Source organism: Porites lutea, chromosome 1 (genome assembly GCF_958299795.1).
Source record: "Porites lutea chromosome 1, jaPorLute2.1, whole genome shotgun sequence".
NCBI lineage: Eukaryota > Metazoa > Cnidaria > Anthozoa > Scleractinia > Poritidae > Porites > Porites lutea.
In genome coordinates, this window is record NC_133201.1 from 54,337,131 (window position 1) to 54,362,272 (window position 25,142).

Consider the following 25,142-nt stretch of genomic DNA (forward strand, 5'->3'; position numbering starts at 1 on the left):
ACCTATTCCAGGTGATACCTGTGATAATTGGTACCGCCAAGTTTGTGCATTAACCCCTCTTGATGATGACATGTTCTGGCATTGCACATTTTGTGTTGCTATAAATACTATGTGAAACAATTCACAGGTATTTCCAGCAGTACAGAATGTGTGTGAAATTGCTAACCAAAACTGAACCATGCTAAATACCTAGAATATGCCTTCTTCATTTAGGAAAATGCACAAACGTGGTGGGGACCATTTGCCAACAAGTACTGTTACTGTCTGGAGGAGTGCTGCAATAAACTTGTTGTAAGTGCCTATCATTTCGTTTAACTTACTATGAAGGTCTGTGGTCCCCAGGGGTGGGAATTTGACTTACAATGGAGACCCAAGGGTGGGGAAATTGACATTTGAAAACCTGAAAATGTCAAATTTCCCGTGGGTTACCCGGCCCCCCCATCCTGGGGCAAACCATTGATAGGTGCATAAATCAAATACGCAAATAAAAAAGTCAGCAATTCCGATCAATTTTTTAAACCCAAGCAACCGGTTATATTATGTCCTATTATTTAAAAGTGGATTAAATATTAAACTTCAATAGTGCATTGTACAAGGTTGACACTAAGGTCATGGAGCGGATCAGATTTCTATGCTCCATGGGACAAACTCAAAAATCTCTGATGTCTCACCTTGCACTGACCTGACTGACCTTGACATCTTTCATGTGACATCGATCTTCATCAATTATTATTTGTATCTTCAAAATGATCTGGCAAGTTTTTTTTTTAATTTGTTGTAACTGATACCTGCGAGCAAACTGCTAAAGGAACGTCCGGTTACTATAAAGTAGTTTTTATCGCGCTCACTACAATTATAACAAAGTTTTCATTAAATCCCTAAATAAGTTGTTGCATATCATTATAAACTGAGATAACCGTGTATACTTGTATTATGTACTGTCTTCTCTTCAGATTCTGTTTCTTTATGCCCGTTAACACGCACAAACAGACACCAAAAGGCAGTAATCAAGAATCAATGCAATCTGGGAACTCGAATGATCAAAGTTGAAAATGCTGGGCTCCAGGCTTAACCCGAGGTTAAATTTAACCCGGGTTTCCTTTTCTTGTGTTCAAAAGCATTTTCTGGGATAATTCTGTCTGTTATTTTTAGAGCTTCCAATCATCAACTTGTAGACAAAAAAAATAAAACTGAAATGCTTTTTAAGCTTTCAAATCTGGATTCAAATCTCGCATTAACCCTGGGTTATCTTAACCCAGCTTTGAACAACTCGGCCCAGGGCTCCAGTCAGTAAAATGATAGGGCTCCGGGCTCCATATCAGAAATTTCAGGGCTCTAGGGCTCCAGGGACCCCCCCTTTGGGACCCTGACCTCTGGCACGGAGCGGTGCTTTTTACCGTTCCCGTTGACCTTTGAGCTTTTTATCGGGTTACATTTACGCCAATCAGTTTGAAAGTCTCCAACTGTGTTGATGTGGGCTGGCACGTGAAGAAATGTCCAAAGACCCACATTATCCTTAGAAAAAGGCTTTTCGCGCGGGTCACTGTAAAGACGGCTGTTTAAGACTTGACAGAAACCGGAAGTCTCTGTCACCCAGGGTACTCTCCTTCCTCTCAGGTGACAGAAAACTGGAAACAAGGAAGCCGTTAGATAATGACGTCATTAATACACAAGATGGCGGCAGAAGCATCCTCTGTGGTGACATCGAAAGCTCCAGCAACTCCGTGTTTTCGTGCATCGTATCCGAAGGAAATGTTTTCAGCACTTTGTATTTTTAGAATCCAGAGGTAACGTGCATGATAATGTTTCACGTTATGTGGCGAAAGTCTTTGTAAAGGTCATCATTCTTAGACGTCCAAGGTCGTTCGCGGTCCCTTCGCTTCCCTCCCTCTCCCGTCGAGAGACGGAGGAAAGCGAAGGGACCGCGAACGACCTCGGACGTCTGAGAATCAGGCTACATCTACTGCAGCAGTAGATGTAGCCTGATTCTCTCTTGGGTATATTATACCCAACTTTCGTCGAAACCCTAGATATGAGGATTTCTCATGTCACGCTTTCTCTTTTTCCCTGTGATGTTCCCAATGTTGAGATTCGCGTTTTTACAAATGGGTCAATACTTGGATCAATATGATATCGGGGGGATTGTAATGTGTGAAATTTCAACACATGTGACGAATATATATGATAATAATTATTATTTTGTTGTAACTTTCATTTCCTACAATCATGTTGTTAATAGTGCTCGCATTTGTGACTATCAAAACCGAAACACTTTACTCAGAGGTCGAGTCACAGGAAGCTGCATATACATGTAACAGAATCCTTTGTCAGCTCGCAAATAGTCGTGGGACAGTCCGATTTCCTGGCCGATGCATGTTAATAGGCACTATTAAAAATTTCACTTGTTTGAGCGGTCATTTAATTCAATGTTTTCAAGATTTGTTCGACTTTATTTGCACAAGTTTATCGGCTTTAAACTCTTAATTTGCCCTTACTGAAATAACGTGCAAACACAAGCAATCATGGAGTGGATTTTTTTTTTCAGATATAGCAGACTGTGAGCTTTTCTGCATCAACGATCCCTTATCAGAAAAAAAATCTAAGCTAAAGATATCCTACATGATATCTAGGATACAAGTAGAACAAGTAGAACATCCTGTATGTAAGCAAAAGATTTCAAAAGAAACCTGAACACTTTTGCTCTCTGCATTTTTAAATTACAAATGAAATATTTTTTGCCAACGACTTGTTCTACATACATGTAAAAAATACAGAGAATCAATTAAAGAAGCCCGTGTGTCATTCGCTCTCTTCTCATTCAAGTGGATAGTATTGTGTTACCTAATAATAATACTAATAATAGTTTATTGATATCCCTCTCGCAGCCTAAAGGCTGAAGACAATACAATACAAAAACAATCAAATAGATAATTATGTAAATATGATTGAAAGCACTACATAACATAGAAAAAATAACAAGCACAAGATTACAACTGGTCTTGAAACTTAACGGTGCAGAAATCTGCGAATCGCTTTGTCTTGGGGACAAGGCGCACCGGAACACATTCGCCTGAATGGAGGCAGTATGGCCTGTCAATTGACACACAAGGAATTAATGGCTTGAGTACTAGAGACAACAGGCAGTCACGCTTGATAAAATTAATGCAAGCTTCCTCCCTTCTCAGGGAAAGGGCAGTGATGCCACATTGAATTAGGGCATCGTCATAGTGACAGTTCAGCAAAACGATGCATAGGGCCCTTTTTTCTACAGATTCTATAACATCATCTAAATACTTTGGCAGGGCTGCCCAAACAGGGCAGGCATATTCAAGTACAGATCTTACAATGCTACAGCCACTTTTTTTAAGCGCGCGCAATGCGTACAAACGCTTGTTGTCACTCAGGTTTGCTTTATGCAAATTTGGTAAGATGTACTGTTATCTGAGAATTGCAACTAGAAATAGAATCGTGCATGGAAGAATTTTCTTACTGCATTGAAGTTGCTGTCAAAAGAAAACAGGCAAAATTCAAAGCTGCCATGTTGTTGTGCAACTTCAAATAATACCGGTAAATGAAGCGGATGTCAGGCACAACACAGTAAAGATAAACAAATGGCAACTTTCTTTTAAATTCGTGTTTTGCTTCAGTAGAATGTAGTACAAAGTGCTGTTTATCAAAATTTAACTGCTTTCTCGTTTTGTTAATACATTAGAACAGTTTTTATCATAACCTAAATTAGACCAGATTAATTGTCCATTCCTTCAGAATGATAACATGACACCATGGTTCTTCATGAGCCATTCACAATTGATTGGAAATCCATTCACCCATTTATGTCAACCCGTTCAAACGGGTGAGTAAGCCATTCAACTGTTTATGCTAGCCATTGGGAATACTTCATAACTTGTTCAGCCGTTTGAAGAACCCATTCGAATGGGTGAGCCATTTGCAACCCGTTCAGAAGCCATGCGTTTTATCTGCTTAATGGAAAGCCATTAGTGTACATTTTCCCTTGGAAGATCACATTTTGTAACTTTGAAAGTTATCTTCATATTAATCAAATTTGTAATCAAATGCAGTGTTATTTTTGCTTTCTCTCATTTATAATTTTTTTCTGTTGATTTGCAAAGGGATATTACAAACATGTACAAGGAACCCCCACCAGGGCTTCATATTGCTGCTGATGAAGATGACATTACAAAGGTTTGTTATCAAATAAAAATAAGTGAAGGGGATAAATGAAAGAGAAGATGGCGATAAGGGTTTGGGGGGATTATTTGAGGGAGGCGATAAATCAAGTGATGGCTATCATTCAAGGAAATATGGTAATGATAATTCCTACACTGTCCTTGACTGTTATTCATACTGTAGTCATTTTAAGTACCTTCCAAACAAATGTTAGTGAGGATCAGCACGCCTCCTGCTCCTTTGCTGGCTTTAAGGCAAGTCTCTCTTTTCATTTTTTTTTCTCACCTAGACTTTTTTTAGTGAGCTTTACATGACAAATCGTAATAAGAACCTCGTGATTTATTCTTTTGTCTTTTAGGTTCATGCACTAGTTGTTGGACCACGTGGCACACCATATGAGGGTGGATTCTTTTACTTTCTGATCTTTTTTACCCCTGATTACCCAATAAAACCTCCAAAGGTCAAACTAATGACTACTGGTGGGGGTAGGGTCAGGTTCAACCCCAATCTTTATGCAAATGGCACGGTTTGCCTTAGCATTTTAGGGTAAGTAGCCAACAGACCATTTGTGTAAAAAGGTACACGTAAAAATGTAAATTAACCACAGGGCCAATATTTTTTGTGGGTAAGAGGGTGAGAATCAAATTCAAAACTTCACACAAAGAAGGTCACATACATGTACAAGTACTAGACTCAATTACCAGCCACTGCATTCAGAAAATAAACCAATGCTTCTCTGCCACACAGATGGCTGGATGCATACGTTTTCTATTGTTGATTTTTGCTTGTCAGATTATTGCCTGTTCGAATTGAGCCGGCAGCATAGATCCCTAGAATAGATTTCAATCAGCAGATGGAAATTATAAGGCTTTCTTTGATGTGGTGGTGCGATTAAGTTTTGGAACCTTTCTAAGCTAAAAAACCAGAAAATTGACGTGAAACAAAAAAGGTTAGTAAAATTAATGCTGGGGATGTCTTTTTAATTCAACCAATCCTATCTGGATGGTCAATAATTATTATTTTCCAGTTTGTACCGATGGTTGTTGACAGCCATTGTGAAAGAGACAATATTCAAGTCCATTTTTGTTGTAATTTCACCCTTAATTTCACTAAATTGCAAAATCAACAGAAATACCTTAAATCAGTAGGCCTTGCTGCTGAGTTTATTGAAAAAGATTAAAGTGACAAAGGGGAAAAATGAATATCTGTGGAGGTCTAGGATTTAAGTCCCTTACCTATTGCCTTTTAGATTTGTTTCACAGGTGTTGAGAGTTCAACACATTGTCCATGCTTGGACATAATGTGAATAGCCAACTGGTTTAATTTACCTCTACCACTTATAGTTTTAATTGTGCTTATTATTTTTTACTTAGTATGAGTGAGGTCTTCATACCCTTCAACCAGCTGCAAAATTTTCCATCAGACACTGTGATGTACATAATGGGCCGAAAATAGTGTTAACATGTTTCAGACTTTTCTTGGTATGGGCACCTGAAGAATGTACGTGTACTATTTTTTTGTTCCTTTAACAGAACTTGGCATGGCCCAGCCTGGAGTCCTGCTCAGACTCTGTCAAGTCTTCTAATTTCAATCCAGTCTCTTATGAATGAGAATCCATATCACAATGAACCTGGATATGAAAAAAGGGTTAGTACATGTATGTAATAAAATTATCATTTTGATCAAGACTCAGGGCTGTCACTACAATTTCAAGTTACTGGGTGTAAGGAAATTAGACTTTAGGCAGAGAATAAAAGAACAATATGTAGGAACTTCTTTTGCTTTTATCTTCCTTTTACACTGTTTCTTATGAAGTACTGCAGGGCTTCTGATATTTCGCGCGGTCGCGGAGCCGCGAAATTCAGGTAAATCCGCGAAATACACAAAAACACGCAAAATACCACTAAATTCGGTAGAAATCGTATCAAATACATGTCATGTACATGTCTGTACAGCAATTTTGAAACTTGTCTCAGCTACTGGCGGTATTTACTTGCCGTAAACTCGCAAATTTATGTCAAAACTTCGTCACTGAAACGTGAAAACAATGTCCCGAAACTACCAGGCGTATATTATGTTGCGAAAAACTGGGCACCAGCCATGATGTTAAAGTCTTTGCCGTTGGTTCATTTCTAGAGCATATTGTTGTTGAAAGAGCAAATGATGTCCTATGTTAGAAAACATTAAAAACGCTGGTCTGATCAGCGCAAAACCGATCGATATGTTGCGAAATTTGCCCTGAAAATAACCACAAAATCCACCGTTTTTTTACCGATTGCTTTCCGGCCAAGTTTGTCCTGAAAATTCCCGCGAAATTCCCGCGAAATCGGCCGATTTTTGCGCGATTTTGTCACCAAACATCCCGCGAAATTTGACTTTTTTTTCCGCGAATTATCAGAAGCCCTGGTACTGGTAGTTCGGGGTGGGGTCATGCTCATAGTAGCCAGAGAAAATACCTACCCCCTGGCTCTAAGTGACAGCCCTGAAGTCTACACAGGGCTTAAGGGAGAGTTAGCCAGATAGCCTGAACTGGCAAATATAAAATTGACCACCTGGGACAGTAAAGGACCCTTTACATGACAGCAAATTTAAAAGACGGCTCTCAAAGTGTATCACCGTTGTACCATTGTATATAACACAGGCAACCCGAACACTGTATTAGCTAATAGAATGATAAGATGTATTTACCTGTATTCCTCTGTCTTTATGGGTCGTTTTGAAAGGGATTTGAATCTGATTAGAGACGGCCAACATTGCTGTTATCAAATGGTTGTTTCTCTGGCATTTTGTAAATAGGACGCGACAGTTACATCTCAAGTTTCCAATATATTAGATTGAAACCAGAGATCGTCTCCCAAGGAGAGTTAATAATTAACATGAGACAGAACTGTCACGTCTGATGTGCCAGACAAACAAACATTTTATACCAGCAATGTTAACCGTCTCTGGTCGGATTCAAATCCCTTCCACAACGACTCATAAAGACACAGAAATACATCTTTTTTATTAGCTAATACGGCTTAAATGCATCTAATCATTATTTTTATTAGCTTTTACAGCATTCGGGTTCCCTGTGTTTATATTATGGCTGTTATTAGATCTGTATTACATGTTATAGTCTGAGTGTATAATTATGTGTCTTTGTATCTCAGTTGTGGCTTGTGTGGCTTTGTGTCTCTGTATGTGTGTTGCAGGATGATGGACCAATTGACTACAATGTATATGAAAAGGTTAAAGGTACTATGAGTTGACAGCTGGTGATACTAGGAACCAATCATAAATCAGATGTTGGCGTCTATGACTCAATAGGTTTTAGACAATAACTGTTTCTTCTTTTATTAGGAAACAAGCAAAGGTGACTCCAGCAAATATAATGAGGTAATTCAGCATGAAACTCTCCGAGTTGGAGTCTGCGATATGTTAGAAGGTGCACAAAAATGTCCTCCAGTCCTCAGGTGTGTTGGAATGTTGATATATGTACTGTAATAACCGGTTCCTGGTAATAATTTAGAGACACTCTCAGGACTCGAAAAAAAAAGTGAATTACCAGCTTGTTCTTTGGGCAAGTGGCTCTCACATTTGCTTGCCTGGGGCCACTTAAATGTACTTGTCTTATAGTTAATGATTTGTTAGAGGATGGCTTGCTTGGTCTTTTGTCCATTGGGCAAGTGAGCCCAGCAAGAAACTCCACTAGTCCTGGACTACAGGAAAGATGTTGACCAGCATTGTAGCTGGCAGTGCATTGGTTGGTGTGTTAATAAAATAAAGAAAGTGGTATTTGAGTGCACTCCATTGCAGCCTTTTTCGGGCTCTCAGATAGTGTTTTTAGATAGCTTTGGACGTCACGAAAACCAGCCTAGCAAAAATAAGACTTGCTTGCTCTGGTAAAGGGGGGCAGTTATCACGGTCACTTTCTCGGAGTCTGGAACAGGTAAACTCCATTGAACAAAAAGAATCCAGATTCAGAATTTGGCAGTTCCATAACCTTAGAAATGTCTTTTTCGCGTAAATGTGTGTTCTAAAATATCTGGCATTAAACGAAAAAGATTTGCACCAAATTTGGTTAGGGCAAATATGATGCAAAGATGCGCAAACTAGGAGTGTGACCAGGGGCAGAGATGGAATATGCAAGCCACATTTGCCTGCCAATGTACATTTTAATTGACTCGTAGTTTGCACTTCTCTGCATCTTTTTTGCTCTAAGCAAATTTGGTACAAATATATTTTTACCAGCTTGGAAAGGGAGGATAATCCTTTGTTTGTTTGTTTTGTTTTGTTTTGTTTTGTTGTTTGTTTGTCGTTCCATTTTGGGATATTTTGTTTTAAAGTGAATCTCATTCAAAGTTTATCGGAATTTTGAGAGAGTTTTGTCGAGGAGACTTCCATAACTTACATGTAATGTCATTCATTTTCCTCTCGAAGTTTCTAGACTGGTTGAATACATGTAGATTGCGTCTTTTGTGAAAACTGCATTAACTTCCTCATTTTTATTGCAGGACGAAAATTAAGAAATTATTCCCCAAGTTTTACGACAGTTACTGTAAAATCATTTACGAGAAGATGCATTTAAATGGCAAGAAAATGAAGGTAAGAAAATCAGCATACCTTATAAAATGAAATGATCACGCTTCATTAAATTAACGCAAATTTCCAAAATTCGAGCTAAATTAAGTCGCTTTAGTTTTTTGTAAACGTTGATTTCCGCGCCCTTAATTAAGTGTAGCGTTAATTTCCGCGACTTTAATTTCCATTATGTTGGTCCGAAATTCTCGATAATCTTTTGTTGTTTTTGACACCGAAGAAAGAGGAATATTTTAACTGTGGAAAGATCCTCTAGACTAGCACAGTGTATCATTGAAACTGTGAAGAACCCTCGCAGTGATCAGATTTGTTCGCTTGACCCTCTTCGTACGTTTAGGATATAGCACAAACAAAGTTTCCATTTCGGATGATATCTTTTACCTTTATTCCTGTTGTCTATTGAGCAAGAAGTTTGTACTTCCTTTGTACGTCCTTCATTTTGAAATGTTACCCTCCCTTTTGCGTTAGTATTCTACTTATAAAAGTCGTTTGCCATTAAATTCGCGTAAATTTAAGTCTTGTTAATTTCTAATACCTTTATTTCTTGGACTCCGATAATACGTTATGCATCAGTCACGACAGTCGGTTGTTCGAACACACTGGGATTCAGGAGTTTGTTTTTGTTTTTGTTTTTTGTTTTTTTTTACAAAAATCATATGCAGTTTAAGTTTTAGCCTGAGAAAACAGCCGACATGTTGCGACGCCACCACTGGTTTCCCCGCGAAATGACGTCTGAGAAACGAGCGCATATGACGTATCACTACCAACATATCGGGGTAGCGCTTCTGACTGGCTGAAGAAAATTTTCAGCCAATCAGTGGCTCTACCCAGATCTGGGTAATAACGCGTCATCAGTATGGAATTTCTGCGCTCGTTCCTCAGACGTCATTTCGCGGGGAAACCAGTGGTGGCGTCGCCAAATTTTGTAAGTGCATTGATATTTCTAAAAGCAAATTAAGAAAAAACATTAATTTCTCTGGTGAATAATAGTTTGAATCATAGGTAAGAAGTCACAGAGATTAAGAAAAGGGTTGAATCCAACCTCGTTCCCAGGGTAGGAGAAAACCCTGGGAACGAGGTTGGGTTGAATCCGGATAAAGATGATTTAATTTATGATGCCGTCAATTTGTTTTTATAGGATCCATTTGAGAATAACTCTGGAGTCTTTGATTATTTGTCGCTTAAATTAAGACTAGAAGCTATCAAGAGAAAAATCGACCAAGAGAAGGCGGCGGGAAAGGAGGAAGATAATTCATCGAGCGATGACGAAGAAGAAACGCCAAAACCGCCCATCTCCGAAACTCCTCCCCCAGAAATTGAAGATTGGGGCGAGTTTTTATATGATAGCGACGACTGATTTGGTAATTCACATTTATGCAAAGCAGGAAAATGTGACAGAAGAAAGAACACCATTGTACATATAACTACAGCAACAACTGGATTATTTATTCTCTAATTTGTTAGAGGCGTATTGGGAGAATAACGTTAATAATTACCCACTTTTAAATCTTACAGTCATTGCTTACATGTAAATTCTTTTTTTTTTTTAGTATAATTATAATAAGATGCATTCGTTTTCTGAGAGTTTTCCAAGAGTACATTACTTTTCAGTACATCAATTCTTTGTCCGGGGAAAGATTCAGCCCATTAAGTTTATTGGCTGTGATGCGCCAGGAAAATGATTAATATACTAACATAGACTAAGAGTAGTCCCTATTTTTCCTCAGGGATAGTAAAGCGAGCGAAACTCGAGCGCGCGTGAAAATCAACCCAGGCGAGAAAGGCGAGAGCTGTGTCTCGCCTTTCTCGCGTGGATTGATTTTCACGTGCGTTCGCGTTTCGCTCGCTTTACTATCCCTGAGGAAAAATGGGTACTACTCGTAGCCTAATTCTAACATTGCTGAAAGAAAGAAATTAATTAATACGGTACCAGTCTAACTAACTGGATTGCCGTAAATTGACTATGTACATAGTTTAAAGCAAATAATTGAAGTTATTGTTCATAGAATGTGAAAGGAAGGAAAATTTAAGGTAACTTGAGAAATGAAAACGATGAATAAAAATACAGTGAACGTTCTAGTTACGGCTTAATTAAACCTTGATGAAGAACCTTGCCGCTTGTTATATAGCGTCTTCATAGCGCATGGAAATCCTACCCTTCCCTTGAGAAATGTTATTGGGTGGGAGTGGGGAATTTTCGAGACGAATGAATTTTTTAGGCCAGTGCATGAAGATTTTTTAGGCCGGTTACTTGGCGAGCATGATTTTTTTTTCATGTAATTTTCCCTTGCAATAATATTTTTTGTACTTTAAAGCCTCTCGCCCCCTCCCCTTATAAGTTTTCTGATGGTCCGTCCCTGAAAGGTTATATTCTCTCAAGAGAAAATGAGCTAATGAGTAGGGGTAGGCACGCTGGCATAAAATGCATTAGAAATGAAGTGTGCAGCCATACCCTGACCTCTGGCCGTTGTGACTGCTCGCTCAAGAGACTTAGAATCACGAAAATTTGATTTTATCCTTGCTATTCAACGGCTGAACTTTCGAACTATCTCTTCGTTAGTGCCACGAATTGATTACCGACTGTGATGACAAAGGGATAGCGCCTACGGCCAGTGGTAAATTGACTTTAAACAGTTCAAGTGATAAAATCATTTGTTTTTGTTTTCACGACGCAGCACTGACAGTTAATAGTAATGACAACAGTAGTAACTAAGTACGAATATTTTAGCAGAATCTGAAAAACAACCATCAGTGTATGAAGAATAGCTCATACTTGACCCCCAGGCATAAGGGAATAAAACAAAAGAAATGTGTTATTGACTGCTGAGCCTCAAGATAATTTCTTTTGCGTTATTCCCCCAAGCCTCGCAGCCAAGTATGAATTTAAATGTATCGAAATTGGTCTATTTCCCCATGATATCGTAGTGATGGTCAGAGAAGAGACAAGATCTCGCTTAGTCTGCGTAGCTGGCGGGATTCTTGTGCCCGGAGTGCTTTCTTGGCGGCGGAGCTGCCACGCCCCACGCGAAGCGAGCTGCGAAGCCGCAAGGGAAAATCCCGCCTGCCACATTTCTTATGAGTTTTGAATGCCGCCCACTTTTGTCAGCTTGGTTGGAACCGTTTGATTACCCAGTCAGGAAGAGTGGAGTAATACGATACTGATCGGACCTGCAAACGAGCCAGGCCAAGCGTAACAATCAAGTCACGGACAAAACAACTACACTTTGCAATTTATTCAGGATCCAGGCAGGGTATTCAGCAGTTATTCCAAATTTTAGAAGCTAAAACCTCTATTAAACGGTCATTTAGCCACAAGAAAAGGCTTTACGCTTCAAAAGAGGTAAAAAAAATCCCTGAACTGCTTCAGAGGTCAAATTCTTTCAGAGACAAAAACCACAAGAGATCAATGCTGGAATGCCTAGGAAACAAATATCATAACTCAAGTACACAGTCTACTAGGGAGAATTCTCGGCTTGCAGTGTCACGCAATGAAAAATAAAAATGCAAACCATTCAATACAGAAGGACTAGAATCTGGGAAATGAAAAAAGATAACTATACAAAAACCCTTGCCAAGAATCAGGTCTGTGAAATATTTCAAATGCGAGATATTGGAAAAAACGGTTTACCTAAATTTATAAAGCTTTGTATGGAATCGCCATCTTGGTATCCCTTTCAGGAACACCAATATGGCCGCCGCATACCAACAGAAACATCTGTTTTCGAATTTTCCTACTAATGCGTGAATTCTTCGCTTGAGGAACTCATAAAGATTACAGTAATATTTCTTCTGAGACAAGGAATGTTTAGATTGCAAAATCTCCCAAAATCGGTAATGTTTTTAACCCACATAGGAGCTTTCCCGGCCGCCAGCTAAATGCCGCGTCACGCAAAAGCCTGGAAATTCAAGCGTCCTCTCTCGCAAAAAGAAGAACTCTTTCGAACCAAAAATTTGCTCATGTAAAGGTGTTTAGGTACTGTAATAACTCCTGAAAGTAGAAACTCAGAAGAATCGATAGTTTCTTAGTTTGATTTTTGGTGACGTCACGTGCAACTCAAGAATACATTATCTAAATATTCATGTTGAACGACAAAGCATATTTTAATACCAGATTCTTTTTATTTTGTTAAAAGATTTTTTAAAATTTTTGCACTAATACAGCGGAGTTACTTCATACTTTGCAATATGTTACGAGAACAGAAAAAAAAGGTAAAATGTGCTCAGTGATTTGCGCAAGGGAAGCCCTGTGTCCAGTTTTTGTTTCTTCGTTCCCAGAGTTCTCTCTCTCTCCCTCTTGTTGTTCTCCAATAGGCCCAGTCCACTTGCAGCCTTAACTCGGCTGGGCAGCCATATTGAAAATTTGATGAATCTGCCGTGGTAGGCGGCAAAGATAGATGAAGTTGCATGCCGATTGACAGTTTTTTGTGGGTGACTTAAGCAGTTTATGCGAGATGCCAAAATATCTACGGCTTGTTGTTGTGGGAGGAAGTTGTGTGGGAAAAACGGCAGTAATCGAGCAGGCAGTCTTTGGAAATCATTCACCTGGACAGGTCTGTCTACAGTACTTTCATCTTACCTAACTTATTGTTTTTCGCAGAGAGGTTAGTTATTTAAGAGACATCCCAATAGTGATCTAGCACCCGGTAGTGGGTTCATGTCATATAAGATACAGATATGTAAACAAGTGACTTTTGTTTACATCCCGGAGTATAGTAGTCAGTCGATAAAAATCGGTATCGATAAAAATCGATAGCAATCAAGTGATTTTTATCGATTGATAACGGAAATCGGTGTAAATCGGTAAACTAACTTGCTGTGTCAAATGGATATTATCGATTTTTCACGATTTTAACGATTTTAATGGTAGTCCGACACCGTCGTTTTTCAGCATAAGTTACATTGTAGATAGTACAGCTGAGAAAACGCATCCAAGAGTAACAACTGATCAACAAACATGAAAATAAGAAATGTAGAAAGTATAACACACTCAAGATTCTCTGTAAAGACCCTTTTGTAGTAGAAATGTAACTTCAGATAAAAGATTTCCTAGCCTGAATTTTCAGACATTCCTTAGAGTCATAGTCTGAATTTCATCTGATAACTTCGAGTTGTTATTTCTCCCTCAGTAACGTCTGAATCGACGGGCCGTTAATGCCATCCAGTGACGTCACCACTCCTTTGCTTTAATTCATGCAAAAAGTAAAACACGATTTTCAAGTGGCAAACCAAGAAATATAATTTTGAAATGTCTGCATGATACAGAACAGCTGACACAATAATGAAATAACTTTATTCATAGATTAAAAAAAATAGACTATTTACAGATTCAAGAATATGAATATTTAACAATTATTCGCCGAAGGCGAAGTTAATATTGTTGAATAATCCCCGAGACGAAGTCGAGGGGATTATTCAACAATATTAACTGAGCCTGAGGTGAATAATTGTTTTAGTATATTCACACGAAGTGATCTCAACAGAATCAGAAAGGAAACCATTAAAAAACGATTAGTTTGATTGACGGGTGAAAATTCATGCGTGAACACGAAGCCGTAAACAGTGGATGCGCAAAAGTAAGATCTTTACAGTATCTTCAAACATGGCAAATGATAGTTTTAATCCTTTTGCATCGAGTTTTGTAAGCTTTAGCATCAACGGTTTAAAAGAAAACGCCGAAAATTTAAATTACTACCCAATTTTGAGAAGAAAAGTATCTAGAGCTTTATTTGTTTCTGTCAACTCACCGTGAATGAGAAAGTTTTCTTTGTCGCTTCTTGCAAATGCTGTCAACAGCGGCTGCGATCAAGGTGAGCATTGTTTATCTCCAAAGTTCTTTGCCTTGTTAACTTGCTGGCACGTACAATTTTCGAAAATATTTGCCTTCCTCTCTTCTCCATAAATTAACTTCTATTTATAGGCAAAATTGGGCTTGCGAGAAAATCCCGAAATCACAAAACAGTGACAAAGCGACCACGTTTTCCTCTGTAGTGGTAAACATAGCTTCGAGCGTACAAAAAGTCAGCTAAAGTAAACCACTTCACAATAAATCACGCTGTTTAAACACCATGAAGTCTTTTCTTGCCTTCAAAGTCATCAGCACTTGGATATTCGTGTATTTTCAAAAAGGTTTTACTTTGAAACTTTGGCAAAACACCCAGTTCACGACAGCGATTTTGTTCGGCTTTATATTCACCGCCTAGCGCGGTGAATATAACGTCATAGTCCGAGATAGCTAACCAATCAGATTGCTTGAATTACCAAGATCACTGAGTGTGTATATACTAATAAAATATATACCCTATGTACATTCTTCTTGTGTACGAAAGAGAATTGTCGTAAAATGACTATCTAAAAACTACTAATGACAATTATAAAAAGCATCAAAAAGTTAATAAAAAAATAAAACTATCTAAAAATAATTCAAACTGATAAAAAGTTACCACTTAAATTCTGGCTTGCGCCCTTTCCGATGTAATGTCAATGTCAGATATATGACTGCTCTTCTCTTTCTCCTGGTTCCTCTGAGACACAGCAAGGCTGATCAGCTGACACAATTGCTTTACTCTTTTTGACTTTTTTTTTACTATCAACTGCATGCAGTACTCTGAACCAGTTGTACAAATGTAATTCAAACTTGGTCACAACTGTGCAATGAAATATATACACCCTGGGAACACTTAGTTCAAAAACACAACAATTCCCTTAAATTGGAAAGAAGCTGTTTGGTCCTTAAGAAAGAAAAAAGAAAATAAGGAAACAAGAGCAAAAAGCTAACAGAATCATTACACTTGACGGTAGAAATAGCAAAAAGATCGAATGACAATATGACATTGGTCTGAAAAACCTACCGACTCTACACAATGATTCTTCATTCGCAGTTCAATTTTATAGCAATTCAGTTTCAAAGACAAGGGCAATTTTGCTGTTTATGATAAAGATTATCGAAATGTTTGAACTCCATGTAAGCATGCCACTTATGCAATCCGCTGAGTACCAAGAGACAATCCCGTTAAAATTTCTCATAATTATACATAATTACGCAAATATTTAGACAATCAATCAATCAAAATCACCACCCGGTTTTCGGGTAGTAGTGATGTCACTAGATGGCATTAACAGCTGGTCGATTCAGACATTGCTGAGAGGAGAAAATGACTTGAAGCAATCAGATGAAATGCAGGCTACTAGAGTTGAAGGGATGCGTGAAATTCAGGCTAAAAGATTTCCTTAGATTATTTTTCACCATTTTCCGCTTTCAATCAATAGAAATCACTTGATCGCTAACGATTTTTATCGATTTCGATTTTTATCTACATGTATAGGCTACTGCGGGAAGTAACTACACATGGAACTGACGTTATTTTGAAAGGGTGGCAGATCTAAATACAATAATCTTGTGAAAAACTGGGCCCCTACAAACCTGGCCAATATCAGCCATCAGAAAAGACTTCAAACCAGGTTTTAAAGAAAAGATAAGATTTTTTTAAACTCTTTTTTTAAAAAGTGATAACTGTTTGATCCTTCAACTCTCAATGAAATTATTGCAACTTGCATGTTGTCAACTAATTCACTGTTTGCTTGAAATCAGTTTTCATTTTTGGATGAACAGAAGAACAGATGTATCATCCGATATAATGCGATGAAATCTGTAAAATCTAGATAAATTGATAAATGAAATGAGTGTGTCATCGATTTCTACCAGTTGATCGATACAATCAATATCAATCAAATCTGATTTTCTGATTTTTATCAATTTATCACTTGATAAATCAATACCGATTTTTATTGATTGACTACTCCGGGTTTACATGTATGGCTCAGTCAATTCCAAGCGTGTCTACCCCCTTCCCCAGGTATTTATTGTCCAAATGTCTTTTGTTTTGTTTTGTTTTGTGTTTGGAAAAGCTGCAAATGCCCCACGCTGGGGCCAGGAGGTTCATTCAAAAACCCTATCGTGGGCTAAAAAAGTGTGCAAATGCACCACCCTGGGAGAACACTAAAGTTGCATTTTCCTGTAAATTCTCAGTTTTCACGTGACATCACCAAAATTCAAACTAAGACATTATCAATAATTTTCTTCTTCGCTTCTTTTTTCATGAGGTATTACAACACCTAAACACCTTTATTTGAACAACTTTTCAATTCGAAAGAGTTCTTGATTTTGCAATAGAGGACGCTTGAATTTCCAGGCTTTTGCGTGACGCAGTGTTTAGCTGGTGGACGAGAAATTCCTTATGTGGGCTAAAAACGTAACCAATTTTTTGAGATTTTACTACCTAAACATTCCTTGTCTCAGAATAAAATATTACTATTTTTATAATCTTTTTGAGTTTCTCAAGCAATAGATTCATGCATTAGCAGGGAAACTAAAAAATAGATGTTTCTGTTGGTTTCCGGTGGCCACATTTGTGCCCCTCAAAGGGACACCAACATGGCGCCTCCATACAAAGCTTTCTAAATTTGAGTAAAACATTTTTCTGAATATCTTGCATATATGAAATATCGCACAAACCTGATTCTTGGCAGCGCTTTTTGTATATTTATCTTCTTTCATTTCCCAGATTAACTGAACTTTCTGTATTGAATGGTTTGCATTTATATTTTTGAAGCCATGATGGTGAAAAGAGAGAATAAAATTAATAACTTAACAATAAATCATCTTATACATGTTCCAATATTTATATAACAATAACAGTACTTTTAATATTATTTACCTTAAAATTGTTGCCAGTGGAAAACAATGACTGAACTACCTCTTCTTTAGCCTTAGTCAGTTGAGTCAAAAACCTTAACTTCTTCTCTACTAATTTTATCATGACTGTTGTGATCTCCCTTAAATAATCACAGACCACTCTTGGTTTGTCACATTTATTTCAATTCACTGAATATTTTAAATGAAGGCGAATTTTCCAGGAGTTGAAGTCTTATTATTATAGGGGCTGCACTCAATTTTAGAAAGAGGCAGAAAATTCGTCGTCCCTTGTATAATGTCCTCCAAAAAACGTGAAATTAGGCGTTCTCGCATCGTGATCGTGCAGTGATGGCAAAGAAATGTACCAAAAAGTGTGCTGCACTTGCAGAGTTTTTTTTTTTGCTTAATAAACCCTATTGCTCATTTTAACATTCTGTTTCCATTGTCATTGTCGTTGCTAAAGGTGGTGAACGTTATTGTTTTTATTTTCAGCCAACATTTCATACTATTGAGGACATTTATGAAGTTCAGTTGGATACTGACAGAGGAGTTAAGGAGAAGATAAGAATATTTGATACTGCTGGTCTGGTCAGTGAGCTGTTAATAAGCACTTTAAGATTCAACGATGCGAGGGCAATGAGAACATTGCTTAAAAAGTGAATTTGTGTTCCTTCAGTCTTAATTGCAATTATTCCTACCCAATTACTTTGACATTCTCATTGCCGTCCCCATTGTTGGATCTTAAAGTCCCTAGTAATAACCTTTCAACCCCCTGCTAAATGTCCAAATCTCAAAAGAAATTTTAATTTGAATGAATAATAAGTCTTTTAGGAGCTAGGCCTTGCATTTAGATCTCACAATAGACTGTTTAGCTTGAATTTTTTCCCAATGGCAATTCAGACCATGTGGTGTTCTCCAGGCACCATAACTTTTGTCTAATTTCATAAGTTATGTATAGTATTACATATGCACTTGCATACACATGCATAAGATGACACTTGAAAGAAACAGTTCTCTAGGGTAACAAAACAGACAAGTTACAAAAGGTCTACTGGATGCCACATGGTAAGACCTGTTTTGTTTTCTTGTTGTAAGAAGGTATTTTTATATTTTGGGGTAATAAAAAACCCTGCTAACAGGGGCTCAGGTAAACGTTTTTGAAAAGTTTTCAAGTAAGAGCCATGCATGTGGAAGTGATGGCAGAAATATGAAGTTAAGCTAAAAATAGTCTGCATCAGCAGAATTTGTATACCTTTTTCACTCGGGCCTATTCAAGCTAAGAAAATGGCAAAAGGAAATTAAATGATAACAAAAATACTTAAGCACCTTACCATCATATTATAAATCTAGGAGTTTCCCTCCTATATGATGAGAGGAAAAAATAAAATATTTTTGTTAGATCAATAAAATAATACCAGTCCTGATTTTGTTGTGGCATGAACACAATAATAAAATTATTATTATTGTGTTCATTGGCTTCAATGCTGCCACAACAAAATCAGGATTAATTATTTATCTTCTTTTATTAACATGCATATGCTTCACCTTGGGCAGTATTTCCTTGTTGGGATATTGCAGTTTTTGTGTCTTAATGACCCAAAGAGCTCTGTGATAGTGAGGGTTTTTCCCCGTTAGGTCTTACTATGCTGGACTGAGGATAGCTCCCACCATATAACCCTCTGGGGACTTCTGTACAAAGGTTTCCCCTCTTCCACAGGTTTTTCCAAGGTTGAGTGGGGAGTGTGGGTTTTAAAGTGACGTGCTTAGAACTGAGTGTATAAAGATGAGCACAGGGTTCAAATGGAAGGTGATGAAGCAAACACAGAGCTTGAGCAGGAATTTTGGGGGGGGAGTGATAAAAGATGAGTGATTGTGAGGGACTGGGTACTGGGTGTGAGGCAGGTGGATGGCATAATCAAAATTTATCATACATGTTTGACTTTTTTTTTAATGTTTGAAATTTGGTTCTATTTTTTTTGTAGGAGCTAAATAATGGGGACCTTTCAAAACAGTATCTTAATTTGGCAGATGTAAGTAATTTTATTGTTTGACCATCATCAGGAATGTTTTTCACATACTGTTGAAACTCCACTAATGGATGCCACCTGCTTGCAGACACCTCCTATAAAGGACACCAAACTGTGGTGCCCACAATTTCACTGCAGCATAACCCACATTAATTTTTAACTTCACTTTAGTGAACACGTTTTGTAAGTGGACTCAGACGCCCTTTTGAGGGTGTAGAAACTAAAATAACCAGTGGATATACTGAAAGCAAATCAAGGCAAAGTAAATCAGACCTAATAACCTTATCTCAAGGGTGTCCAAGTACAAGAGATTGGAATGTAATTTCCTAAAACGTTTTTTAATGGCTCTTTCTTGCACAGGGATTTCTGCTTGTGTTCAGTGTGACATCCAAGAAATCCTTTCAGCAAATTCAAGCCATCAAGAAAGAAATTGACAAGAGCAGAGGAAAGGATGTGAGTATGTGCAAGCTCACATAGCATAACTGTACAATTCTCACAGTACAACTGTACAATTCTAACTTTAAAAAAAAAATAGCATTAAGCAATGTCAAAGAATGAGGAAATTGCTGTTGATCCTTTGAACCCAATGTGCTTGTACATGTACGTGCACTCTTCTGATTTTAGTCCCCAGATCACGTGAAATGAATTTACATAAGCAATGTTTCAGATTGGTGGTAAATTGAAGTCCTCCCACGAATCTTTGTTTGTTTACAGTGTGAACAAAATGATAAAATTTCTAACATTAATTTGATAACTTGTTTCTGCAACTATGACATTCTCGCTAAAACTCGACGTAGGATGATAACGGCTATCACGTTTTCCCACTCAAATGACGCTGGCCCTCATGTGAGTACCATTTAGTATTGAAAAAATGTCACAGTCGTAGTCATCATCGCCTTAGAGTCTAAAGGTCTCTAATAAACAAATAATTTGTTTATTACCAAGGTTTGTGAAAACCTTTTATCAGTCCATTACCATCAGTCTTTCATTGTTTTTTCGTCTGCATCCATGCTGTTTGTTTTTTGTTTGTTTGTTTGTTTGTTTTCTACCTTTTTCTTTTTCAACATAATTACCTTGTGTAAACTCCTGTGGGCTCTTTTACTCTTCTTGCAACAACTTTACCTGTATTTTTGTATGGATATCCTGTCCTGATAAATTGCCCCTGAATAAACTACTGCCTCGTCCACATCTTACAATTTGTGCAGGAGAATTGTAAGCAATACAGTGTAGGAGGATATGTGTACCATGGCAACAAAAGATATGAATAGAAAATCATTGATTTATTAAAGTAATTAACTAGTTCTTTACTTTAATTAAGTAAGTAAAATATGGAGGTAGAACAATCAAGTACTGGCAACCTAGTAGCTTTTATTGTGGCCACCATTAAGGAAAGAAATGATTTGAAGTAAACCATTATTGGCTACTTACATGTACAAGTATGATCAAGGGGTCAAAAACACAAGAATGACTCTAGCAGTCTAGGGGTCATTGTGGGACTTGAACTGTGTGGCCGACTGATTTCAAGTCCATCATTTTAACCACTGTCTTGTTCAGTTAAATTCGTCCAACATGAAGACATGAAGGGGATGGTGCTCTTCTCTTGTTAATATTGTAATTTTGGTAAAATAAATTTGATCAAATTCTTTGATTGCAGTTTCCAATGGTTGTTATAGCAACAAAAACTGATATTAAAAAAGAGAGGGAGTGTGAACCAATTGAAATCAAAAAGTGGGCCGAGACAGAGAAAGGTAATGTACAATTTTTGGCTTCAGCTTCCGAAAAGTTTTAAAGTTTTGACTCATGGCACGTGACACGCTCTCTTTCAATTGGAAAACGTGCTTGAGTTGGGAGGTAAATTACAAAGGCCCTTGACACACACCAGTCAGCTATTAGGAAACGACTGATACACAGTCTAGAGAGCCTGCCTCAGGTTGGTTAGCCTGTGCAGAGTGCAAAGAAAGTCGTGTGCGTTAGCCTGGGGATAGTGGATTTTGCAATCGGGCTAGTGAATTCTGTTCTTAACTTGCCCGAAGGGCAAGTGAGTTTTTTGGGTGATTCAAATTACAGAAGAACTGTAATCAATGCTGCTTATCAAAAAATTTTTCGGGCTAGTTAAAACTGAAGACTCTTGGGCTGGTACATACTAGCATTAACTTGCCCGAATGGCATGCCGTAAAACTGACTTTCTTTGCACCGTGCTGTGCCAGGCTCTCAGTAATAAAACAAGCCAAGCGAATTTTTTACTGCACGACTGCCCTACTATTTTGGAGCCTGGAAAAGGCTACAGCTTTATTAGCTGGACTATTTAGTGTTACCACGGCTCAACCTTTAATCTCCATTTGCCTCCAGAATGTCTCACGAATCTTAAAATATGAGAGTCCCACATGTTCACTATTGCTAGTGTCTTTTTTGTTTCTTTTCCAGTTCGGCTTACAGAATTGTGTGTTGGTGACAGGAAAGCACTTCAGGAACCTTTTGTTTGGATAACTTCAAGAATGGTTTCATGTGCTGGTGAGGATACAATATTCTTTTTATTTGAAATACCAACCCGTCGAAGCGAGCATGGTTTTTTTTTCTCATAAGAAAGTGATATGCAATTGATGTTGTTACTGAGGAAACTAACGGAACCACGGCAGCAACGGAGATAAAAAAAAAACGTCACAACATGGTGAATTTACGTTCGTTCAAACCAATCTAAGTTCAAAAAGGCAAAAAAAAACTCGTCCTTTCACACTTTTTAGCGAGTATGCTAACTCGTTCACTTAACTAAGGATACAGATAGATAGCTTATCATTACAGGTACTCCGGCCTGGTATGACCACAAAGAGTGGTACAAAAACCTATAACCGATATGTAACGATCGATGCTGTGCAGCATCGCTCCGTTGTAGAAACCGCTCCGAAATCACCATTCTTATGTGGGAACAAAAGCCTTATCCGATATGATTTTCGTGCCCGCGCAAAAACTATCCCGTACAGTGTCAACAGAGCCTAAAAGTTGGGAAGTTAAGGTTTGATTCAGTTGCAGCATACGCTTATAGCAGTCACCACGGTTCACTGGAATTGTTAATTGTTTTGAGCGTGAGAACAGTAAAAAACGGTGGGACAGGCTAGTGCGGCGGCTTTCTGGTATGCTTCGAAAGATTACACCCTAAGTTAGATTAAGAGAGATGACCGTGTCTGAGCTCAGATAGATATTGTCACTATATACCGTGAAGCGTAGTGCGGTTTTTTTTTGTGAACCAATCAAAGTTTACCTCCTAATATGGGATTACTGTTACGTGAGACGGTCGCGTGAGTGCTTGGGAAAACCTTGTATCGCGATAGAATCGAAGCTCTGCAAAGAACAATTACAGTTTTACGATGTAAAATACGACCAGAATGGGAATCTTATTACCAAAATAGCCAGGATTGATTTCCTTAGGACAAAACAAGGTTGACTAATTAAATCTTTGTAAGCATCTTACAGTCCTGCCTTAGCTTATTGACGAAGCTAGCTCAAAAGAGTTTGCCTGGTGCACAAACCATACTTATACCTCATCATGCAACAAGACTCGCTTTGAGAACGAGGCTAAAGGAAATACAGAAGTGTCCTTTTAGAGCCTGTTTACATGAAGATGGGGGACCCTAGGTCGGTAAGATAACCCGCGTAGGTGGGGTAAAACCCGCCTCTCCATATAATTTCTCATTTTAATTTGATCACGTTAACCCGCCTAGCCGGGGTCCGATTCGTGTTACATCAAATTCGCGCCAAATTCAACGAACTGCCTTTGGCGGAGGCTTTTGAAAGTGACAATATAGAAAACCACAGCACTGAAAGTTTGTCTTACGTGCAGCAAGTGAGAGGAGAAGAGCATTAACCGTTTGCTCGCCATGTTTTGTTTGTTTACCAAGAAAGTGCACCCCGAAAGGCGGGGTTGTAAGATTGCATGTCAACGCGGGATATTTTTTTCACCCCGTCTAAGCGGGTTACCCTACCTACCTCGGGTATCCCACCTTCATGTAATCAGGCCTTTAGTACTTTTGTTCTAAATACGTGGACACTTCATTAAAATAGTTTTGAACTGACTGAAAACAAACATATAACGCCCCATTTTAGGTAAAGGATACCTTCAGTCTGGCCATTCTGAAATGAAGCGATTTCTTTCCATGCGGAAGTCTAGCAAAACCGTGTTTGTATCCAGGGACTCTGGCCTTGATGTCACCAAGGAGTAGAAGCCTCACACATTCGAAGATCATCAAAGGTAAGAAAGAGTTCGTAAAGGATTACTTCGAGATGAGCCGTGATTTTGATTTTGAAAGTCAAGTTGTTAAATCCGCTCTTAGAAAATATACGGGCGCCCGTTGATCCTGAACGAAACCAAATGTCGAATGACTTTTTAGATATGTAGTTTGCCGGTTCCACAAGTTACGAGATGCATTGATGTAATTTCTCTAGATCTTTGGTGTTGTCTATACTAATCTCGAGTTATACAATAATTTTGTCCTGCAATACATGAGGTGTTTCCTACTGACCTGGCGAGTTAGAACCGCCTTTGCCCTAGTGCTAAAACTTCTACTACGTGGAAGAAATACCGGCTTTCGTCTGATGAAGTTAAGAGATTCATCAGTGGATGCTCTCGAGTCTCTGTTTTATCGACTAAGTTGATAAGACTAAAACAAGTTACTTGTACTTCCCCCTTCCAAGTGACACCATAATTCCTCTTTAAAACAACCACGTCGTTTATTTCTTCTCACTGAGCCGAGAGATCGTTTCCTTCCAGCAGTCATTCTGATTCTGCGATCTTTGTGGTCAGCGTGATCGAGAGCTTTGGCTATTTTTGAAGTCGTTGGAAATCCAGCCCTTTTTCTTTAACATTTCTGAGTCTGCGCAGGAAGCCAGAGCCCTCGGTGGCCTTGGTGGCCAAAAGGGTGGTAACGTTTGTCCGTTTTTGTATCCAGAGCGTTCGTTCTCTATTTTTTGGCCGGAAACAGCAGTCCTGGTGAAAAGAAGGGGCGGGGAGGAGGGGAGTGCTACCACAGCTTTCAATTAAAGATAAAGTTATTAGAATTTGCAGACGTGAATACTTGAAGTTTGTTTCAATTGTCGTGTTCTCAATTGATTTTTGCAGGGAACCATCCGATTTTGCAGTCGCTTGACAACCGTAGCGACCGACAATGCAGTTCTGGAAGTTCTCCAAACAAAAGGCACTGCATGAAAATTGTTTCTTACTGGACAGAACACGTTTTAATTGTTCACTGACAAAAATTAAAGAGAGAAGCCTTCCCATGTTTAATTGTGGTCGGATTAAAACCAACTCTTCTGCATCGCGATCGTAAAAAATAATCTTTGTAATGTATGACGGTGCGTAACGCCGTAAGCTCTTTATATGAACATAAGGCGCACTAGTATATAATACATATGCTGTTTATAAAGACTATATCCCATCTGACAGCGTGCCGATCACTTCAAAGCGCTTATCAAACGAGGCGTGACCTCGGGGGAATGTGACAAAGTCAATAAGTGAAGCCTGCGAACAAGCTCTCCATAAGGGGAATATCGTGGAAATCCCAGTCATGCAAGAGCGGTACACGAAAGTAGGCGCGAGAGCGATAGTCTCCTACACAGCCGTTTTTAGTGTCGTCACGCAATGCTCAGTGGGGAGGAGCATTGCG

General features: G+C 38.5%; 2 protein-coding genes across 2 annotated transcripts; both read left to right on the top strand.

Annotated features, from left to right (window-relative positions):
- Positions 1 to 1,642: 1,642 nt before the first annotated feature.
- Positions 1,643 to 10,446, top strand: LOC140921853 (ubiquitin-conjugating enzyme E2 Z-like). The gene is made up of 7 exons (XM_073371855.1): positions 1,643 to 1,787; positions 4,131 to 4,203; positions 4,547 to 4,734; positions 5,721 to 5,835; positions 7,531 to 7,643; positions 8,685 to 8,775; positions 9,908 to 10,446. Exons 1-7 carry the CDS (start codon positions 1,654 to 1,656, stop codon positions 10,124 to 10,126), a joined length of 933 nt encoding a protein of 310 aa, XP_073227956.1. The 5' UTR covers positions 1,643 to 1,653; the 3' UTR covers positions 10,127 to 10,446.
- A 2,686-nt stretch (positions 10,447 to 13,132) lies between these two features.
- Positions 13,133 to 24,757, top strand: LOC140921896 (NF-kappa-B inhibitor-interacting Ras-like protein 2). Its single transcript, XM_073371897.1, has 8 exons — positions 13,133 to 13,319; positions 17,954 to 18,049; positions 19,444 to 19,491; positions 19,849 to 19,941; positions 21,143 to 21,236; positions 21,913 to 21,999; positions 23,587 to 23,731; positions 24,599 to 24,757. Exons 1-7 carry the CDS (start codon positions 13,221 to 13,223, stop codon positions 23,700 to 23,702), a joined length of 633 nt encoding a protein of 210 aa, XP_073227998.1. The 5' UTR covers positions 13,133 to 13,220; the 3' UTR covers positions 23,703 to 23,731; positions 24,599 to 24,757.
- Positions 24,758 to 25,142: the final 385 nt, after the last annotated feature.